This window comes from Vicia villosa, unplaced genomic scaffold (genome assembly GCF_029867415.1).
Source record: "Vicia villosa cultivar HV-30 ecotype Madison, WI unplaced genomic scaffold, Vvil1.0 ctg.000011F_1_1, whole genome shotgun sequence".
Classification (NCBI taxonomy): Eukaryota; Viridiplantae; Streptophyta; class Magnoliopsida; order Fabales; family Fabaceae; genus Vicia; species Vicia villosa.
This window is the reverse complement of record NW_026704941.1, coordinates 1,719,093-1,738,771: the sequence shown is the minus strand read 5'-3', so window position 1 is coordinate 1,738,771 and position 19,679 is coordinate 1,719,093. Positions and strand designations below refer to the sequence as shown.

The 19,679-nt window shown below is 32.0% G+C and overlaps 1 protein-coding gene across 2 annotated transcripts; it reads left to right on the top strand.

The window, feature by feature from the left end:
- The first annotated feature begins 3,515 nt into the window (after positions 1 to 3,515).
- On the top strand, positions 3,516 to 7,213 carry LOC131621873 (uncharacterized). 2 transcript variants are annotated; one of them, XM_058892921.1, is made up of 5 exons: positions 3,516 to 4,320; positions 4,378 to 4,787; positions 5,222 to 5,521; positions 5,876 to 5,967; positions 6,076 to 7,213. In XM_058892921.1, exons 1-5 carry the CDS (start codon positions 3,741 to 3,743, stop codon positions 6,944 to 6,946), a joined length of 2,253 nt encoding a protein of 750 aa, XP_058748904.1. In that variant the 5' UTR covers positions 3,516 to 3,740; the 3' UTR covers positions 6,947 to 7,213. The 2 variants fall into 2 exon arrangements, with proteins under 2 accessions (XP_058748904.1, XP_058748903.1); XM_058892920.1 differs by having other exon boundaries at positions 3,517 to 4,787.
- The last annotated feature ends 12,466 nt before the right edge of the window (positions 7,214 to 19,679 follow it).

Genomic DNA, 19,679 nt, shown 5'->3' with positions numbered 1-19,679 from the left:
ACCAAGGTGATCTATAAGATTACGATAGAGAGTCACATTATTTCTTGGGTTCTTGCTGTAATTCATACCCTCTACACAAAACCTAAGGAATGAAAAAAATTAATTATGTACATCTATTTAGCGAAGAGAGAAATAATGAATTATTTACGATATATACTTACTTTGTTGCATAGGGGAACGTGAACGGATTGTAGTTGACGGGGTTAAGGGACTCCATTCTCCACCAACCCCATGCTTGGAGTAAGAAAGCGCATCCATAAAAAGTACATGTGTCGTTTGTACATTCTTACAAAATAAACTGTATAGATAGGCTAAAACGGCGGAGCCCCAACTATACATACTTATTTTTTAAAAGTCCCCAAGTAAACTTAAATACATCATATTGATACTATTTCATGTGCTTTTCGGGGAATAACATGGTTCCAAATAGTACCATAATATAATTGATGGCTTTAATTATTTTATCTTCGTAAGATGAATTTTCATTCAAGTGGAGAGACGCATAATGCTCTTTAAGTTCGGTTAGAAAAATACCTTGACCCCTAGCAACAGTTTTATCCACCATATCTTTGCCCAACATTTCCTTGCATAAGGAATTACGTTGTTGAGCTAACTCATTTACCGCATCATCATCAATAGCGAGGCTCATTAACATGTACACATCCTCTAATGTGATGATACATTCTCTAATTGGTAAATGAAAGGTGTGTGTCTCGGTTCTCCATCTTTCCAACATTGTAAAAATGAATTTGGCATCGATCGTGCAGTTCGAGATCTTAATAACATGTCCAAAACCAACTTCCTCCAAGAGTGGGACGATCAACAGATCTGGAGCAATATACGCATGTTTGCGACATCTAAATATTTTAGTATCAAATAATAAATGCAAGTAATATAAATGAAAAATTTGTTTGACTAAATATAAAGAAACTATAAATTGTTAAAGTTATGTGATTAAAACTTACAAATGCGGCATGTACGTATTGTGGAAGGTTTCAAGCCTTTCGTATGTCTTGCTCCCATGTTATTGCGGCATGTACGTATGCTCATCAAGATGCATTACTACTTCTATTTCCCATTTACAAGGCGAAGACTTTGCTCAATGTATACAACAATGGCTTTCCAGTGGTAGCAAAACTGGATTATTGGCCAGCGTACGAAGGAGACATAGTTTGGCACAACGAGCAAATGCGAAGGAATAAAAAGGGTCGTCCCAAAAGCAAGTGTATCGCAAATGAAATGGACTCCCTTGACAAGCTAGAAAGAAAGTGTGGTTTGTGTCGTCAGGTCGAACACAGCCGAAAAAATTGTCCTACTCGTGTTACTAGTTCGACAGCATAAAAATTATATTCACATTATCTGCACTTTTTTATTATGTCAACGAAATGTTTTTCATTAAGAACATTTGTTACAACATATCAAACACAAACAAGACATTAAGTGCCATAAAGACTAAAACAAGAACACAAGCATCAGATAAACCGCCAACACATACACCACATAAAAATAAAAGCAACAACGTAACAAAATAGTTAAGAAATTATAAACGTCAAAACAATTTCATCAGATTCGTGCATCAGTGAGATTACGTCGATGTCAGTTTTGACTTCCTCCAACCAACAATGAGGTTTTCTAGTTGCAAAGCAAGTGGTTGTTCTTCTTCTCTGGATCCTTCTAATTTTTCCACCATCTTCGATATCTCCGTCTAACCATCACATCAATTCTCTCTTCAGACGCTCCATGGAAAGAATTGTCAAAATTTTATTTTTATCGGAGGTTTGGTGGCCGAGAAAATAACGTATCCATCTCTCGTAAAAATTATGGGAGCTGTCATGACACAAAATGAGAAGAGAATATGAGAAAGTGTGAACAATATTGAAGATGAAAGTGTTTTATTTATAGAAGACACGAATGTTTGTAAATTAAAACATTTTCCTGATGATTTTTTTTTATAATTCGATTTATTTTGATTGGATTTTTTAAAATTTACGTTTTTGGGCTCGGAGCCCAACTCATGTAATGAAGCTTAAAAAAATATTTTATATGTGAACGTGGCTCAATTTCTTATAGGTAGCCGACACACCACTACATTGGTCCTAACACCAACCTTACAAAAAGCACATGCACTTGCATTCATTCACACTATAACATAAAAAAGAATTCAAATATTATAAAAATAGAATCAAACATGTAAACCCTTCCAATAGAATTGAATTTGTCACAACCCTCTTGTGGATTCATTCAATAACCTCATTAAAATTCAAAGAGCCCCACAACTGAGTCTTGATTTGTGTTTTATCCCAATCCAACCAAAGCAAAGAGAGAAAGTGTGGGTCAAGGCAAGTTCATCATACATTACATTACATTCAATTGAATGGCATGTGTTTATACATATGTTATTGTCAGATATTCACACTTCTTTGCGTATCCATCATGCAATAACTATCAACCAATTATATCCCTCACCCATTTTATCTCAACTTTACTCATGATATTCATGTTATAACACACCCTTTAATTTATTTTTAAAATATTTAATGCAAAAAGTTGAATCATTGAATATCATTTATTAAATTTTAATAAATTTATCTTCTAGTATCTTGAATAAGATTAGAACATTAATTTTAATTAATTAACTTTTTAATAAATATAAATTAATTTTTATTTATTTATAATAATAGTCTAAGAGAGTATAAACCGTGCTCGACCCATCAAATATTTTTAATAAAAAATAACTACTAAATTTATTGTATTTTACATAAAATAAGAAAATTAATTAATATTTTTTATGAATATAAATTAAATTCATTTATTTATTTATAATAATTATCGGAGAGAATATAATTGTGCTGAACTCGTCAATATTTTTATTATTCAAACAAAATATAATTACTAAATTTACAAAAGTCAATTGTGAAATATTAAATTCAAATTCAAATCACATTTAATGATTAATTAAATGTGTCATTTGTAATTAATTATTTTATATAATATCTTAAAATAGAGATCAAGAGTAAATATTTTTTAAGAAACTTTATAAATCTTATCCTAACTGATAAAATTAATATTATTAAATTAGACGTTATTACTAAAACATGTTCTAGTAAATACAATATTATCAATTAATTTATATAAAATATAATATATTTAAATATTATATTTTAAGAAAAATAAAATCTGTATTTTACATTCTCAATTAATAAAGGATGTATATTCCATCAAATTATATTTTATCTTTAAATTTATATTTTAAATAATTTTTCTTTCTAGAATTTGTATATAAAATAACATTTTCTAAATATTCAATAATTTGTTTATTGTATCTTAGTTTTTAGGTTGTTGTTTTCTCCTAGCTGTGCGTGCCCTATTACCACCCACAGATTAATAAAAAAATGGTACTGTGGTAGGAAAAAAATATTTTTTATTTTCTAATTATTTTAAATTGAGTATTTAATATTTCATATTTAATATTAATTAATTTATTTACCATATACTACAACCTTATTTCCTTGTTTTTTTATTCTCTCTATTTTAAAAAAAATATTAAAATTGCTATCAAAAAACCATTCCTTGCCCCAACCCTGAAATTCTTGAAGCTGAGACAAAAAAATTTGTCCTTTTTTGAAAACCCATGGTTTAATCCTTATTTGCTATAAGAAAATCCATCTGGGCCACAGAAAAAATCAATTTTTTGGAGAGATTTCGAAGAGTGATGTGCAAATTGAAATTGGTGAGTAAAAATGGCGAATCTTGTTCCCGGAGTGCTTTTGAAGCTTCTACAACACATGAATACAGATGTGAAGGTTGGTGGTGAACACAGATCATCGCTTTTGCAAGTTGTGAGCATTGTTCCAGCTCTTGCAGGTGGTGAGCTTTTCCCAAATCAAGGTTTTTATCTTAAGGTTTCAGATTCATCTCATGCTACTTATGTTTCTTTGCCTGATGAACATGATGATTTGATTTTGAGTGATAAGATTCAATTGGGTCAGTTTGTTTTTGTTGATCGGTTTGAGGCTGGTTCTCCTGTTCCTGTGATTAGGGGTGTTAAGCCTGTTCCTGGTAGACACCCTTGTGTTGGTAGTCCTGAGGATATTGTTGCTACTCATTCACTTTCGTTTCTGGATAACAATGATAATGATACTAGGAAGAATAAGAATGATGTTAATGTTGTTTCTTCTGAGAGTCCTAGGACTAGGAATGTGTTTGGTGTGAAGGAGAAAGGGTTAGAGAAGAAGGAGAGAGGGAGGTTGAGTTTTGGTGGTGTTGTTGTTAAGGAGGAAGGGTTAGAGAAGAAGGAGAGAGTGAGATTGAGTTTTGGTGGTGGTAGTAGTGTTAAGGAGGAAGGGTTAGAGAAGAAAAGAGGGATTTTTGCAAGAGGTAGTAGTAAAAGTGAATCTTTGAAAACGAAACCCGTGTTGAAGATTGATGTGAAGAGGGAATCGTTACCTCCACCGTTACATAGAGTGAGGTCGGCGAATTCGAAGTCGATTCCTTCTTCGCCTAGTAGTGTTTATTCGTTGCCGAATTCTTTTGAGAAATTTTCTAATGGTGTTAAGCAGCAGAGAGCGAAGGTTGGTGGTAAGGGAGTGGAGAAGGTTGCGGGAGTGGTTGATGCGGGAAAAGTTGGGAAGAAAATTGGTTTGGGAAATCCAATTAGAAATTTGGTGCAAGGTTTTGACTTTGGGGCTAAGGCTTTGAGAAAGAGTTGGGAAGGAACTATGGAGGTCAAGACTAAAGACTCTTCCAAAATCAAGGGCCCTGCTGCTAAGCCGGTAGTTCAAAGCTCGGTAAGTTTGATTCACCATTTATGCTTTTTAGCATCTATTGATGTCAAATTTTGTCATACTTATTATGTGCTATTCGTTTGAGTAATGATATTTTGACACACAAATTATGCTTAATAATGAATTTCATGTATCTATGGATATATGCATGTTTGATTGCCTGAAAACGTGATCGTTGACATTCAAAGTTGTGGTTAATTGTGTTTAGTGAATGGTTAACGAGTTGTAACGCCTTGTTGTATTCATTATCACTGAACATAATTAACCGCTTATTTGAACCGTGTTAACCATTTAAATTGTTGTTTAAATTTGATATCAAATTTGTGTATCTAAATAACATAAATTCAGATAACCTTGGATTAAATTTCCTTTGTCTTTTGAGTCAATCAAACTCAAATGTTTTTCTTCTTTCTTACTTTCGTTTTATGGTTTGTTAGACTCCTAGGAGAAGCATGGCAACTGATAAATTGCCGTCTAGAGAGGTTAAAGCCCCGATAAAGCCCTCTAAGGAAGACCATAAGGCTCAAGTATCTATAAAGAAGGTTACTTCTAATGGAAATATAGAGGAACAAGAGAAATCAAGTAAGCAAAGGATTTCCCTTGTAAAGAAATCGGCAGAAGTTTCTAACAACGGATTACCTGGAAACATGGTCAAAGTTTCTCTAAATAGTAGAAAAGTGACAGATTCAAGTGTTCAATGGGCGTCACTCCCGTCATCTATTTCAAAGCTCGGAAAGGTAATTTTGATTGAAGAATCCTCGTGGCACTCTTACATTTAAAGCTCTTTGACTCTTGATTGCATTAATATCTTGTGAGTTTTTCAATAAATGTCTGATGATCTTTATCAAAACAAACTCTAACCAGAATAATGTTAGATTCAAGTAGGATGCAAGTATAATAAAGTCGGTTCATATGATACGATTGTGTTTGTGCCGGAAGATATTTGTTGTCCTTGTTCTCCACGCATTAGCTTCACTCAATGAATGCGTTTTTCTGATAGATTAATTTATATTATGGCTTGCTGAATTTAGATGAAAAGTGATGCAGTTGTTTCATTATGTTCTTATTTTGTGTTCATATTTTTGTGATAGGACGTAATGAAGCACCGAGATTCTGCACAGCTGGCTGCAATTGAGGCTATGCAAGAAGCCGCAGCAGCCGAGAGTTTGTTACAATGTCTGAGGTATGACTATGACCAAACATGATATTTCTGGCAGTATCTATTCTGAATCCGCAATTCGATGCGACATACTAACTTGTTGCTGACACTTTTTTGCGATGTTTTTGGCAGTATATATTCGGAGCTGACTAATTCTGCAAAAGAACATAACCCGCAGCCAGCAGTTGAGCAGTTTTTATCGCTTCATGCAAGTCTAAATAGTACCCGGACGATTGCAGAATCCTTATCTAAACCTATTCCAGATGGTTCATCTCCGGATTCCGAAAATAGCAAACTGGAAGAAGCTCTAAAACAAAAATCAGATAGACAAAAACAAGCGGCTTCTTGGGTCCACGCCGCCCTGGCCACCAACCTGTCATCTTTCGCTGTTTATTCAAAAGAAGCTTCAAGTAATAATTCTCAAATTCAAAAGACTGCAATTGGAACTCAACCCGCGTTAGTCCTACACAATTCAAGTGAAAATTCATCGTCGAAACTTCGCGTAAAACCTCGTCCGACAGTTCATTCCAAGCTTGTCACACAAGGAATCATCCCTCGCAAATCGACCGATTCAGCAAATGGACACAAGCAGCAACCAGTTCAACCACCTCCAGAGTGGATTAAAGGAAATGGTCTCGACGAGGTGGTTGACTTGACTGAAATGCTGCAGGTACAATCCCGAGACTGGTTTTTGGGATTCGTTGAAAGATTCTTGGACAGTGATGCCGACACTACCTTGTCGGATAACGGCCAAATAGCAGGTATGCTCACTCAACTAAAGAGCGTAAACGATTGGCTAGACAAGATAGGGTTGAGCAAAGACGATGAAGAAGGAGAATCGTGCCAGATATCAGCAGAGACAATCGACCGACTGAGAAAAAAGATATACGAGTATCTTCTCACACACGTCGAATCCGCTGCAGCTGCACTTAGCGGTGGATCACAACCACAACCACAAGCATTGCCTCAAATCCAAACACCACAGATTAAAGCCAAAAGGTGAATGAATGAATGAATGAGTACATAACTTAGCTTAACAATGCATAATTGTAGGAATGAGTGGGATTAACCTTATTTTCTTCTCTCTCTCTATCTTCTGTTTGTACATAAATCCTATATGGGGTTTGAGGTATAGATGGAGTGCTAATTATTTGTTAGTTCTGAGGATATTGTTGTTATTTATTTTTTTCTTCATTTTTCTGATTGTTGTTCAGATGAAACTATACAAATTGAAACAATGAAAGATATCAGCAGACATTATTTTTTTCTACTTCTCTTCTGCCTTGAATATGGTTTTTGTATAGTTGTTTTGTTTCAAAATCATTCTTATTCCTATTCCTATGTTTTCAGCTTTGTTTTTTCTAGTTCCAGAAAGAAAGGGACACTGTACTATATTCATTACACATGCTTTAAGGAAAAGGTGATTAGATAAAAGATAGGAGTACAACTTTTCTTAAAATAATTATTAAACTATTATATTTTTTTGTTAAAGAATAGAAAAAGATTCTTTATGAAAAAGTTTAAATAAAAAATTAATTAAATTGCTTTTCATAAAATAAATAATTTTAAATATTATATTTTATGCTTGGACTTTTTTTTTTGCATGATACAATTTCAATTTTAAATACTCTCTCTGTCCCAATATAAATGTCACATTTAAAAAAAATTTGTCCTAAAATCCTTGTCATTTTACATTACCAATGCAATTTTAGTACTCTCTAATAAATACTCTTAATTTATTGTTTTCTCACTTAATTTTAATGTAAAGTTACAATTCTGTCTCTTTCATTTATTACGGCTTCTTAATCTATGTGAAGTGGACCATTACAAATAATTTGGTAAAATCACAACTTCTAATAAACATTATGAATTAATGCAAAAAAATTTGCTGATATTTATGAATCTAACAACTTTTTTAAAAATAAAAAATAAATATTTTAAAAAGATATATTTTATGAAAATATATATTTTTTATTATATTAAACTACTCCCTCCGTCCCAAAATATAAGAGAAACTCAAAATATAAGAGAAAAAACCATCTTTCATATTTTCAAGATAAAATTAAATGCAAATTGCATTTGGTTTACATTCTCTCTCATCTTTTCTATAACCAACAACCAATCATATTTGTTTTTACATCTTTCTAAGCACTTTATTTCATTAAACCAACAAGTTAAATGATTATGTATATACTTTTCTTGATAAATGTGTTTTTTGTTTTTTCTCTTATATTTAGGGACGGAGGGAGTATTTAACCGTTATTGAAAAGAGCTAAAAGGTAGTACATTAACAGTGTGAAATAGGGAATCATCACCAATATATTGTCATTAAAGTGTTTTTTAAATAAAAAAGTATTTTGATTGAATACATAGAGGTGATTGGTTGACAGTGTAAAAATCAGTGCATGACCTCTTTTCTCTATTGAAAATTAAATTTACTTTTTCAATTTAAAACAAATGAACTTGAAATAGTTTCAATTATTTATTTTTAGAAACTTCTTAAAAATCAATTTTAAAAAGATAAATCTACATTTTTTAAATCTATAAAAAACTTACTCATAAACAGAATAATACCCAGTAATGTCAATTTGTGCACATGTACACAAGTGAAGCAAAACCAACTCTGACCTGTGTTGTTTCCTTCTTTCTTAAATTAAATTTTAAGCCAGTGACCAACATTTATTGTATTTATATATTTAAGATAAAAAAATCATTTTGTTGACTTTTAACTAGTATCTTTAAAACAATTATTAATTTATACTATTATATACTCCTACAATATAATCATATTGTACTAGACTAGAATTATAGTACTAATAGTAGTATTCTAAGTAAGGTCTCTCAACTAGGGGTGGCAAAACGGGCCGTGGCCCGTCGGACCGCCCGCGCACCCGCCAAAAAATGGCGGGTTGGATTGGGATTTTAGGCCCGCGGCTCGCTAAAGCCCGCCCCGCCAAAACCCGCCGCCCGCCATAGCCCGCCAAAGCCCGCCCCTACTCCAAAATTTCCACTTTTTTAGTTAATTCTAGTAATTCTAATTCTTGATGGTTTATTTTATATATTTATTTGTAAATATATGTAATATTTTTTAAGTAAAATTTGTTAAAAAGTTGCTTTTATAAAAATTGTTTTAAAAAATAAGTGAAAAATTTAATTAAAAAGTAAAAAAAAACCTATTAATCTATTAAAAAACTGGAAAAAAAATATAAACTCGCCCGCCGCCCGCCAACCCGCCATATTGGCGGGGCGGGCATGATTTTTATGCCCATTTTACTTGGCGGGCATGCCCGCCCCGCTCGTTTTTTGGCGGGCTTAAGGCGGGGCGGGGCGGGGCGGGCGGCCCGTTTTGCCACCCCTACTCTCAACCAAGTAACGGACGTCTCTTATTTTCAATGCTGAGTTGTTTGATAACAGTAGGAAGGAAAAGCATATTTTAGAGAGAAGAAGTAAAGGCATTCAACTCTCCTTTAAAAGAATAGATTATGCCAGACTTGTTTGTTTAGAGCAAAGGTTACAACAACAATATGATAAAATTCTCTTCCAAGAAGAACTGCATTGCTACCAGAAATCTAGAGATGATTGGATTAAGTTGAGGGATAGGAAAACCAAATATTTTCATGCCCAAACTCATCCTAAGGAGGAAACATAACAAGATTCATGGGCTCCATCTTTCAGATGGTATCTGGCGCGCTGATGATGCAATCATGAAGGAGGAGGCCTAACAATTTTTTAAGAAGCTCTTTTGCTCTACTACTCAGGTAGCTCCTCAATTTGGGGAGCACTTCGTGAATATTCCTAAACTCTCTGAACCTGCTAGAGCTTCTTTGTTGCAGCCTGTTACTCGTGATGAGGTTAGTAGTGTCTTGAATCATATAAATGCATATAAGTCCCAAGGATCTTGTTAAGAATCCCACATCCCACATCGGATTATAAGGGGGAAATCCTCACTCTACTAGCCGGTTTTGTAGGGTTGAGTTAGGTTCAATCACATTTCTTAACATGGTATCAGAAAGTCTGATTTAAGATCCGATGGACCACCTATTATGGTTTCCACTATAGGCCCACCCACCATTTATTTTCACGTTCCAGTTGTGCTATCGAGTCACCCACCATTTATTTACACGCTCCAGTTGTGCTATCGGATCACCCACCATTTATTTCCATGCTCCAGTTGTGCTATCGGATCACCCACCATTTATTTTCATGCTCAAGTTGTTTAGTTTTGGGTGTGAGGGGTGTGTTAAGAGTCCCACATCGAATAATTCTACTAGTCGGTTTTGTAGGGATGAATTAGGCCTAACCACATTTCTTAAAGGGCCTATGATTTTTAGGGTATCTTTTTCAAGCAATAATGACACATAGTGGGTATTGATGTTTGCAACCTGGTGAGCCAGACGCTTTTAACAGGTACTTTTAATCTTACTATTGCGGAGACTCTCAATGCCCTATTCCAAAATTTGATTGTCTTCAAAACTATAAGAAATTTAGGCCCATTAACTTATGCAATACTATCTACAAGGTATTTATGCAATACTATCTACAAGGTGATTACTAAAGTCCTGGCAAATAGAATTAAACTTTACTTAGATGAGATTGTTGGTCCTTACAAGAGTAGTTTTCTTCCAAGAAGTCATTCATTCCATGCAAAATTCCAAGAAGAATAAGAGGGTGTAGTGTATAAAATCGACATGGAGAAGGCATACAACCATGTTAGTTGGGAGTTTCTGAGATCTTGCCTTTTACAATTTATGCACCTTATATCTTATTTGGAATGGACTAATAATACTTGTAATCCCTTCGTCTTATAACTAGTGTCATGTTTGAGCTCTGCACAGTTCTTAAGAAAATGATTAGATATGTTGGTTTTAATGATAAAATTAATATTATTTACTAAAATACCCTTATTTTTTATAAGTAGTGGAGTAGTTGAAAAGCGTGAAAGTAAATAAATAGGGGTATAGTAATGGAAAAAAATAATAAATATTATATTGATATTCTAAAGAGATATTTATTTTAAGACATAGAAAAAGTGCAAATAAAACACTTATTATAAGACGGAGAGAACAGTTAATAATATGTTTAATTTGATTCAAATTATATTTTATTAGCTCAATATTAAAATTTTTTTAGTAGTTGCAGTGCATATATGATATATCTTATAAATAATATACTCATTTCGGTTATAATTATAAGCAAATATTTTCTTTTTAGGTTTATTGAATAATGAATCTATCTTGTCTTTTATGTAGATGAGATACATTCATTACTAAATAAACTTAAAAAAAAAAATTATTTATAGTTATGATCCTAGAAAATTTTTGTTTATAATTATGGCGGAAGTTGTTAACATATATGCTATCATGTACAGATTTTCTTAATGAATGTATAAAATAAGTTATTAAGTTTGAAGTTAATTATTTGGTCGCAACTAAATAATCATTATAATATCCTTAAAAATTATATTAATTTATATATAATCTAGTATGGCAATTAGCTAGCTAGTACCAATCATTCATCAAACATCGTCAGTTCGTCACCCATCCATTTGCCATTTAACACCCACTGCCACACACCACCAACTTGGACAACTCCAAATTATTGTGTTCTTAAATTTTCTGCCCATCCATGCATTTCAATTTTTGAATTATGTGGGCTATAATTTTTATATTTCATTTATTGTTGACAATGATGTTATTGTTGTCAAGAGTGTATTCTCAAATTAGTTCATTAACTAATTACTACTTTAACTCTCTTTGGCTTCTTTTTTTCTACAAGACCTTCTATTCTGTTTTTAAAATATATGAGAAATTATTTCTTTGATCTTGTGATATGTTTGAGTTGTGGAATATAATAGAATGAAATGGTATAATTATATTTTAAAAATAGATATAATATTTTATTACTTTCATTATGTATATAGTTCCTCTTCAAATATACTAGTTTGATAGTTTCAAGTTAGATAGTTTCAAGTTTTTGAAGAATGTTTTGTGTAGGTTAGTTATAATTTAATTATGATAAAATAATTATAGATTTTATTTAATTATGATTTAATTTGACAAATATTTTATGAGTTTTATTTGACTAACCTTGACAAATATGAAGTCATGTGTTGCAGTCTCCTTTACACGTTCTCAAAGACGACCTTGAGTTCATCTGTTGTTCGCATATTAAAATACAACTCACTTGTTAGTTGTATAAAGATCACATGATATCTTTGAGGGCGTGCAATTTGAGGGCGTGTAAAACGGTCTATTACACAGAGTTTCAAATTTGTCAAAGTTAAACTATACTTAAATAAAATTTCATACAATATTTCATAAGTTAAATTATGATTATATAGAGCCCTTATTTATTTATTTATTTATTTATGGGTTAATACTACTTTACCCCCTGCTATATAAGCGAGATTCGGTTTACCCCCCTCTAAAAAAAAAACTTATTGGACAAACCTTGCAAAATAAAGATTCCATCAAATTTGACCCTGATCAGTTTTTTTGGCCAAGATTCTTAGAATCTTGCCTACGTGGCATTTTTGGTAGTGCTGACTGTACAACACATTGCTTATGTGGCACAGTCAGCACTGCCACGTGGAATTTATTTATTTTTTTAATTTTTTTTTTTTGAAAAAATTTTTTATTAATTTTTTTTTAAGAAAAATTTAATATTTTTTTTATTAATTTTGTTGATTTTTTAAAATTTTTTTTTAAAAAAAAAATTAATATTTTTTTTACGTTTTTATTATATATAAATTATAAAAAAATTGAAAAAGAATTATAAAAAATTGGAAAAATAAAAAAAATTTACGTTTTTATTAATTTTTTTAAAAAATTTTTTTCCAAAATTGTTTTACTGTTTTTTTTATTATTTTTAAAATTTATTTTTATTATATATAAATTCGCAGGTATTTCAAATCCGTAGGTAAATCCACAGGTATTGTCAAATTCGCAGGTAAATCCGCATGTATTTTTAAAGGTAAATCCGCAGGTAATTTTAAATTCGTAGTTAAATCCGCAGGTATTGTCAAATCCGTAGGTAAATCCGCAGGTATTTTTAAATCCGTAGGTAAATCCGCAGGTATTGTCAAATTCGTAGGTAAATCTGCAGGTATTGTCAAATTCGCAGGTAAATTCGCAGGTAAATCCGCAGGTATTGTCAAATTCGCAGGTAAATTCGCAGGTATTGTCACATTCGCAGGTAAATCCCCAGGTATTGTCAAATTCGTAGGTAAATCCGCAGGTATTGTCAAATCCGTTGGTGAATCCGCAAGTATTTTTAAATCCGTACGTAAATCCGCAGGTACTGTCAAATATTTTTTAAAAACGTAAAAAAATATTAAATTTTTAAAAAAAAAAAATTAATTTTTTTTAAAAAAAAATATTAATTTAAAAAAAAAATTAATTTTTTTTAAAAAAAATATTAATTTTAAAAAAAAAATTCAAAAAAAAATTTTAAAAAAAATAAATTCCACGTGGCAGTGCTGACTGTGCCACATTGCTTATGTGTTGTAGAGTCAGCACTACCAAAAATGCCACGTAGGCAAGATTCTAAGAATCTTGGCCAAAAAAACTGATCAGGGTCAATATTAATGGAATCTTTATTTTGCAAGGTTTGTCCAATAAGTTTTTTTTTTTAGAGGGGGGTAAATCGAATCTCGCTTATATGGCAGGGGGGTAAAGTAGTATTAACCCTTTATTTATTTTATCATGGTTAAACTGTAGCTCATAATAAAATAATTCACTCAGATTTACCCGATTTTTGAGTTCTCAATAAAGTGGAAAGCCATGATCGCTTCCACCAATAACGGCGAGATTTCACCGGATTCTTTCTCGGTTTCTAAATTTTTCATTCTTTCCCTTTTCTTCCATCTTCAACCATGGACGTTTCTCTTTTGTTTCTGGAAACTCACTCAAACCCCATTCTGATTCCAAATGTAAAGAAAACAAATCAACAATGTGGAAAATCTTTTGCATTAGTTGTTTCAAACAACGTTGTGATATACCATTGAGTCAACTTTCAGTCTTTTGCCTTAAAGGCGGTAGACTTGACATAACAATTCCAGAGGACGAATACAACCTTGGGATAGAAGCATGTAAGCACCACCTACACGAAAGAGTGTCTTGGTGGAAAGGCTCAATGCCATTAACGATTATGAACCTGGAAAAAAAACTTATGGAATTATGGCCCTCCATTGGGAAATGGGGTGTTACTTCTTTGAAAAAGGATTCTTAGAATTTGCTTTCTCTTCCTTAGAAGATGTTCAAAGAGTCAGGTCAATTAATTCTTGGATATTTTCTCGGGGTGTCCTTATATTGTTCTCTAGTTTAAGGACTTTGTTCAATCTACTCTCAAACAAACTTATGCTCTGGTTTGGATTTGGATTCATGGTCTCTCCCAAGAATATTGGATACCACACATTATCTTCTCTATTGTAAGTAGTGTAGGAACTCCTATCTACATTGATCCAACTTCCAACAAATCCTCCTTTGAATGAACTTTCAAACACTTCGTCTGAGTTTTGGTGGACCTGGATTTAACAAAAGAATTGAGATATACAATTTTATTTGAAAGAGCTAGTTTTGCCTTCTTTGTGGACATAGAGTGTGAAAAAGTCTCTGAGTTTTTCTCTTTTTGTTCGTGCATTAGTCATTCTTTAACTAATTGCAAAATAAAGGAACAATCTCAAGGTAAGGAGAAGAATATAATTCAGAAGCTGAATAAGGTGATGTATGTTCTGGTGGGGAAGAAAACTAATACAAAAGAAGTAATTAACCCAGTTTTAGAGCAGGTCACTCAAGAAAACATAATGACATATCCAATCTTAGACACATCGGAAACTAACAAAGAAGACAACACTAATATGTTTGAACAAGAGAGCATTATACAAATAAGAGAAATAGGATGAAACTCAAATAATGAGTTTATTGAGGCTATTCAAATGGAGGAGGAGGTCATTCTTGAAACAAAAACTTAAGACATTGTTGCTTATCAAAAGGAATAAGTGAAAGAATTTTTACAAAAGTCTTGGGCAAATATGTCTAAAATAGTGAATGATGATGACTAGAACATTGACTATATTCTTGAAAAGGAATTTCAGGTGGTTACTTCAAGAAGAAGAAACAAAAAAAAAAGCAAAAATTACCGACAACACTATAACTAAATTTAGCCACCTCAAATCACACAATCAACAACAAACATTCAATTTACGCAACAACACAACGATCAATTCACATAGCCTTTATGCATGCAATGTGACTCACAACTCAACTTAATACACCTGGTACCAATTTGGACATCAGAGGTTTGTGATTGATCTCGTCCGCTCAACAATGGTTCCTCATTTAAACCGAGTCCTAACTTCTAAATCTCGTCTCTTTTAACACTAACATGTATGATGCATGACATACAATTAATGCAACAACAACACTTATGGCTCCACTTCTAACTATAAATAACATGCAATACATCATTCACATTAGTCCCCACTTCTGAACTACTCACCTCAACACAAGCAATATAATTACCTTAATATCACATAATTATAATCACAATTCACAACTCACTTGTACAACCATAATTCACCACCTAACAATCATACATATAACTTTAATATTACACTTTTATTTATCCCATTACAACACATTGATTCAATCTCATCAAATAGGTATGAAGCAAAGATACATACAATTATATCTCACCATAAAAGTATAATTCAAAACACAACATACAATTACATCTCATCACAACATATAATCATATGATCATTTATAAAGTTCGTCAATCTCTAAAACATCATCATAACCATTAATCTCTTTTTCATCACCATTAATTATAAATACATAATTGATCTCCTAAGAAATCATCATGGGGTAGTATTATGTGTTAGCTCTCCAATGCTTCAAACTGCTCCTCATTTCGAGTCACGTAGCTCAAGTTATGATTAAAACAAAAAGTCGACCAATAGATTACACTCCATGAACAATTGATTGTTCCTTGCTCCCTATTACTGATTTTTCACGTTTCCAAAAAGAACCAAACGATTGCACCAAAGAACCAATTGATTGCTCCTTGTATTATGGCAAACAATTCCAATTTTTAATGGAGCCAATCGATTGTATGCCCTGGTCAATCGATTGCTTGCTACATTTTGTCCAAAAATTCAATTGTTTTCAAAGGAACCAATAGATTGCACCCCCACCCCAATCGATTGGTCTAAGTGGTTTTTCCACAAATTCCATGTTTGACTTCAAATTCTCAAACTATTAATCCCTCTAAACCGTACGTCAATCTAATCTAACATTGCTAACATTTTACACTATTAAATTTAGCATCAAAACATAATTATATGACAGAATTAATCATCACCATTTATCTCATCAAACTCACATAATTTCTCAAGATCTCACCAATTTTTCTGCATTTGTTCATCACCAAACTCACCATTAACACAACACACCAATCACCAATGTCAATATCAGATTCAATCAAATTAAAATCATCAATTCAATAAAATACATTTAGTAATAACAACACATAAGCACACATCAAGAATCACCCTTATCATCAAATATTCATTATCATATATGTTAATTCTCTATTTTATGGTTGGCATTATGTTTGGTAAAACTAACTTATGGGAACATGTTGAACAAGATGTGATATCAACTTCAACTGCAACGACATGTCAAGAACGATGTCCTGTGCAAGAGCATCTGACACCGTCTCTATTAAAGTACATCTGGATCTGTTGAAGTCTGTTTTTATTTACACGTGCAGAAAATTTTGGATCATATGCAATCTTATGTGGCGTTTGATTTAAGGATATGAGATTGTCTCTGTTTTCAAAATATTTTATTAGTTTCTAAACATGGAGAATATTTAGGAAACTAATGATTGAAGCCCTATCTTCATGGAGAAGATTTTGGAGTATTTTCTGGAGTGCCCTGCTGTGGTTTTGAAGCTCAAATCCAGTCTAAAAGATTGTTTTAAATAGCAAGCAACAAACTTAGTATTGGTGTAGAACTTACATTGTAGTTTGTGTTAGGGTTTATGCAGTCTTATGTATTGTGAGCCTCTCTAATATCATATTGATAAAAGAGTTGAGCATTTTCATTGAGTTGTAAATTATGTGTTCATTCATAAGCTTTTAAGCATTGAGTGACTATGTATTGAAAGTGTGTATTCTAAATTTCTGCAATTGATTATCACGATTGTGATTGAGGGGAATTGAGGATGGCCTTATACCTAGGTGATTCTTAGGTAGAAATATAGCACGGGTAGTGATTAGGCGAGAATGTTGTAAACTGGAGGTTGTTTACGTGTGAACCGGAGGTTATTTGCATAGTATTTCAAACTGATACTATAATAGTAGACTTATCCCTGACTTTGTAGCCCCTACAATAGGTATTGTTATATATCGAACTGGGTGAACAATTACTTGTGTTCTTTAAAGTTTTTGCAGTGTTTTATACCTTGTTATTGTGTGTTGTTTAGAGATCTAAACACTATAATTCCAATATACAAAGCTCTTAAAACACAACAATGGAGGAAAAACCTATAGGAAGGTGAGGATCCCTATCTACCCTTCAAGCAATAACACCTATATTAGAGTAGTTCTCCCTTACCTGAATTTCCAGCAAAAACAAGTTGATTATGGTTTTTTATTCTTCTCCGTCAAAAGCTTCCTAAGGTTTTCCTCTTGTCTCTTTTTCTCCCACTTTGCAACTTCTACGTATCAATAATCTCGCCCAAACCCTCACATTTTCTATATAAATTAAAACCTAATTCCAACATTTTATTTATTCCATCTTTACCATTCTTATCTCTAATTTCCTTTTTTTTAATAATTCAGAATTCCACATAAATATCACTATTTTGTATTATTTTTAATCAAATAAAATAAATTAAAACTCTAAAGGATTATTTCCACTCTCCATAAATCCCATAAAATACCCAGTAATGCCAAATCATCACATAACACACATTTTCAATGAAATAAGCAACCAAAAGCATGTAAAATTACTAAATCATTAAATAAAATGTAACAACAAATCAATTACCTAAATTTAGAACCAATAAAGTGAAAATATTAGGGGGTTTTGAGGTTGGATGGTTTTAGGAATTTCGATAGAAAATGTGTATGAGTTAAAATCGAGCGATCCACTGAATCAACAATTCTAACCTATCTGTTTTTACGGGTCAATCTCTAATTTAAGTCATATTCCTGATTGACTATAGAGTAAATAAACAATCAGAAATCAAGCATGGGTGAATTTGAGTTTCTATTATCAGATAAATCATTATGGTTGACAATGAGCTATAGTTTTACAATAAAGCATCATAAAACTACAACCTATCAATCATGCCTTAAGAAATCAAATTCTATCAAACTAAATCCTATCAAATTTATGTGCATTAGAATTAAACATTAGAATACAAATTGAATCATAAATAAATAGCATAAAAACCTCTAGTCTTGATGAATTGGCGAGATAGTGAATCGAAGGAAAAGTTTAGTTGGCCATGACAGTACAATTCTATTTTCCTTCCATATTTCATACATAGAATTATGTAATTCGTGACTGTGTTTTCCTTTCCAAAAGTAAAAAACAAATAGACAAAGATTTTTAACTTTAATAGCCTTAGCCCAAAAACATAATTTTATAACTTTTCTTCAAGTCTTGTACGAAAAACAAAATAAATGACTAATTAACACTTCTAACTAGCTTATGAAATCAAAATGGAACTTGTAATTTTTTCTCTTAAATTTTTAACGCCTACTCGTAGGCGCCAACTTGATACTCCTAATCCAAGACATGATATGTACAGCGAGAAAACACCAAAATGCAGTTTATTCCGAAGATAAATAAAAGAAATAAACTAAAATTTATTTATGATACAAATTTTAAAAATATGTTAAAATACATAAATTAAACTTAAGACACCTTATAAATGTCAAAGTACAACACTCGAAGAAAAGTTCCAAAATGCACTGATCATCGGGCCTTCATGGATTGAGTTTCAGCCTAGTGTGAAACATCATCCTTTGTCATCAGTATTTTTGTAGTTTCTACTTACCAAAAGCTTTTTCCATAATTAAAACTTGTAATATATGTTCAAAAAACGATTTTATCTTTAAATATCAATTCGCTCTTGGTTTGTCTTCTAAAAAAAGAGTCAACAAATCAAAATGATTGAACACATTCATCTATATTACATTGTTGTGAACGATCATGACTTTTTGAATTATAAGCAACACTTAACAAAATGGTGATTTGATGAAGATAAATAATGAGAATAAGGGGGCGGGGATGTAGGTGACATGAGAGATGAAGAAGAGTGACGTAATTTAACCCATGAAAACCCTAATTCATTTCAAATTAAAAAGAACCATTTTATATTGGCAAATCACAAATTAACACATCACAAGCTAATCTTACCACATCACAAGTCATATGTACCACACTTAATTTTTCTATCATAAAAACTAACAAAAAAAACTAACTTTGCAGACAAAAGTAGAGTTAAAAACCTAAATATAACAATGATTAATTATGAGATCAAAATGAAACTAGTAAATAGTTTAGGAGACCAAAGATATAATTAAGTCTAAAATAAACTATTAAATATATTTTTAGTCCTTATGAAACTCGATTTATTTTTATTCTAGTTCTTATAAAATAAAATCACGTATTGATGCCTTAAAATTTTTCATATGAACTTATGATTCCCGCTAATAG

Excerpts from the sequence above, each read along its gene's own strand:
- LOC131621873 (XM_058892920.1), top strand. The coding sequence starts at position 3,741 with ATGGCGAATCTTGTTCCCGGAGTGCTTTTGAAGCTTCTACAACACATG. Across the intron at positions 5,522-5,875 it reads CTATTTCAAAGCTCGGAAAG|GACGTAATGAAGCACCGAGA; the intron begins GTAATTTTGATT and ends TTTTTGTGATAG. Across the intron at positions 5,968-6,075 it reads AGTTTGTTACAATGTCTGAG|TATATATTCGGAGCTGACTA; the intron begins GTATGACTATGA and ends TGTTTTTGGCAG.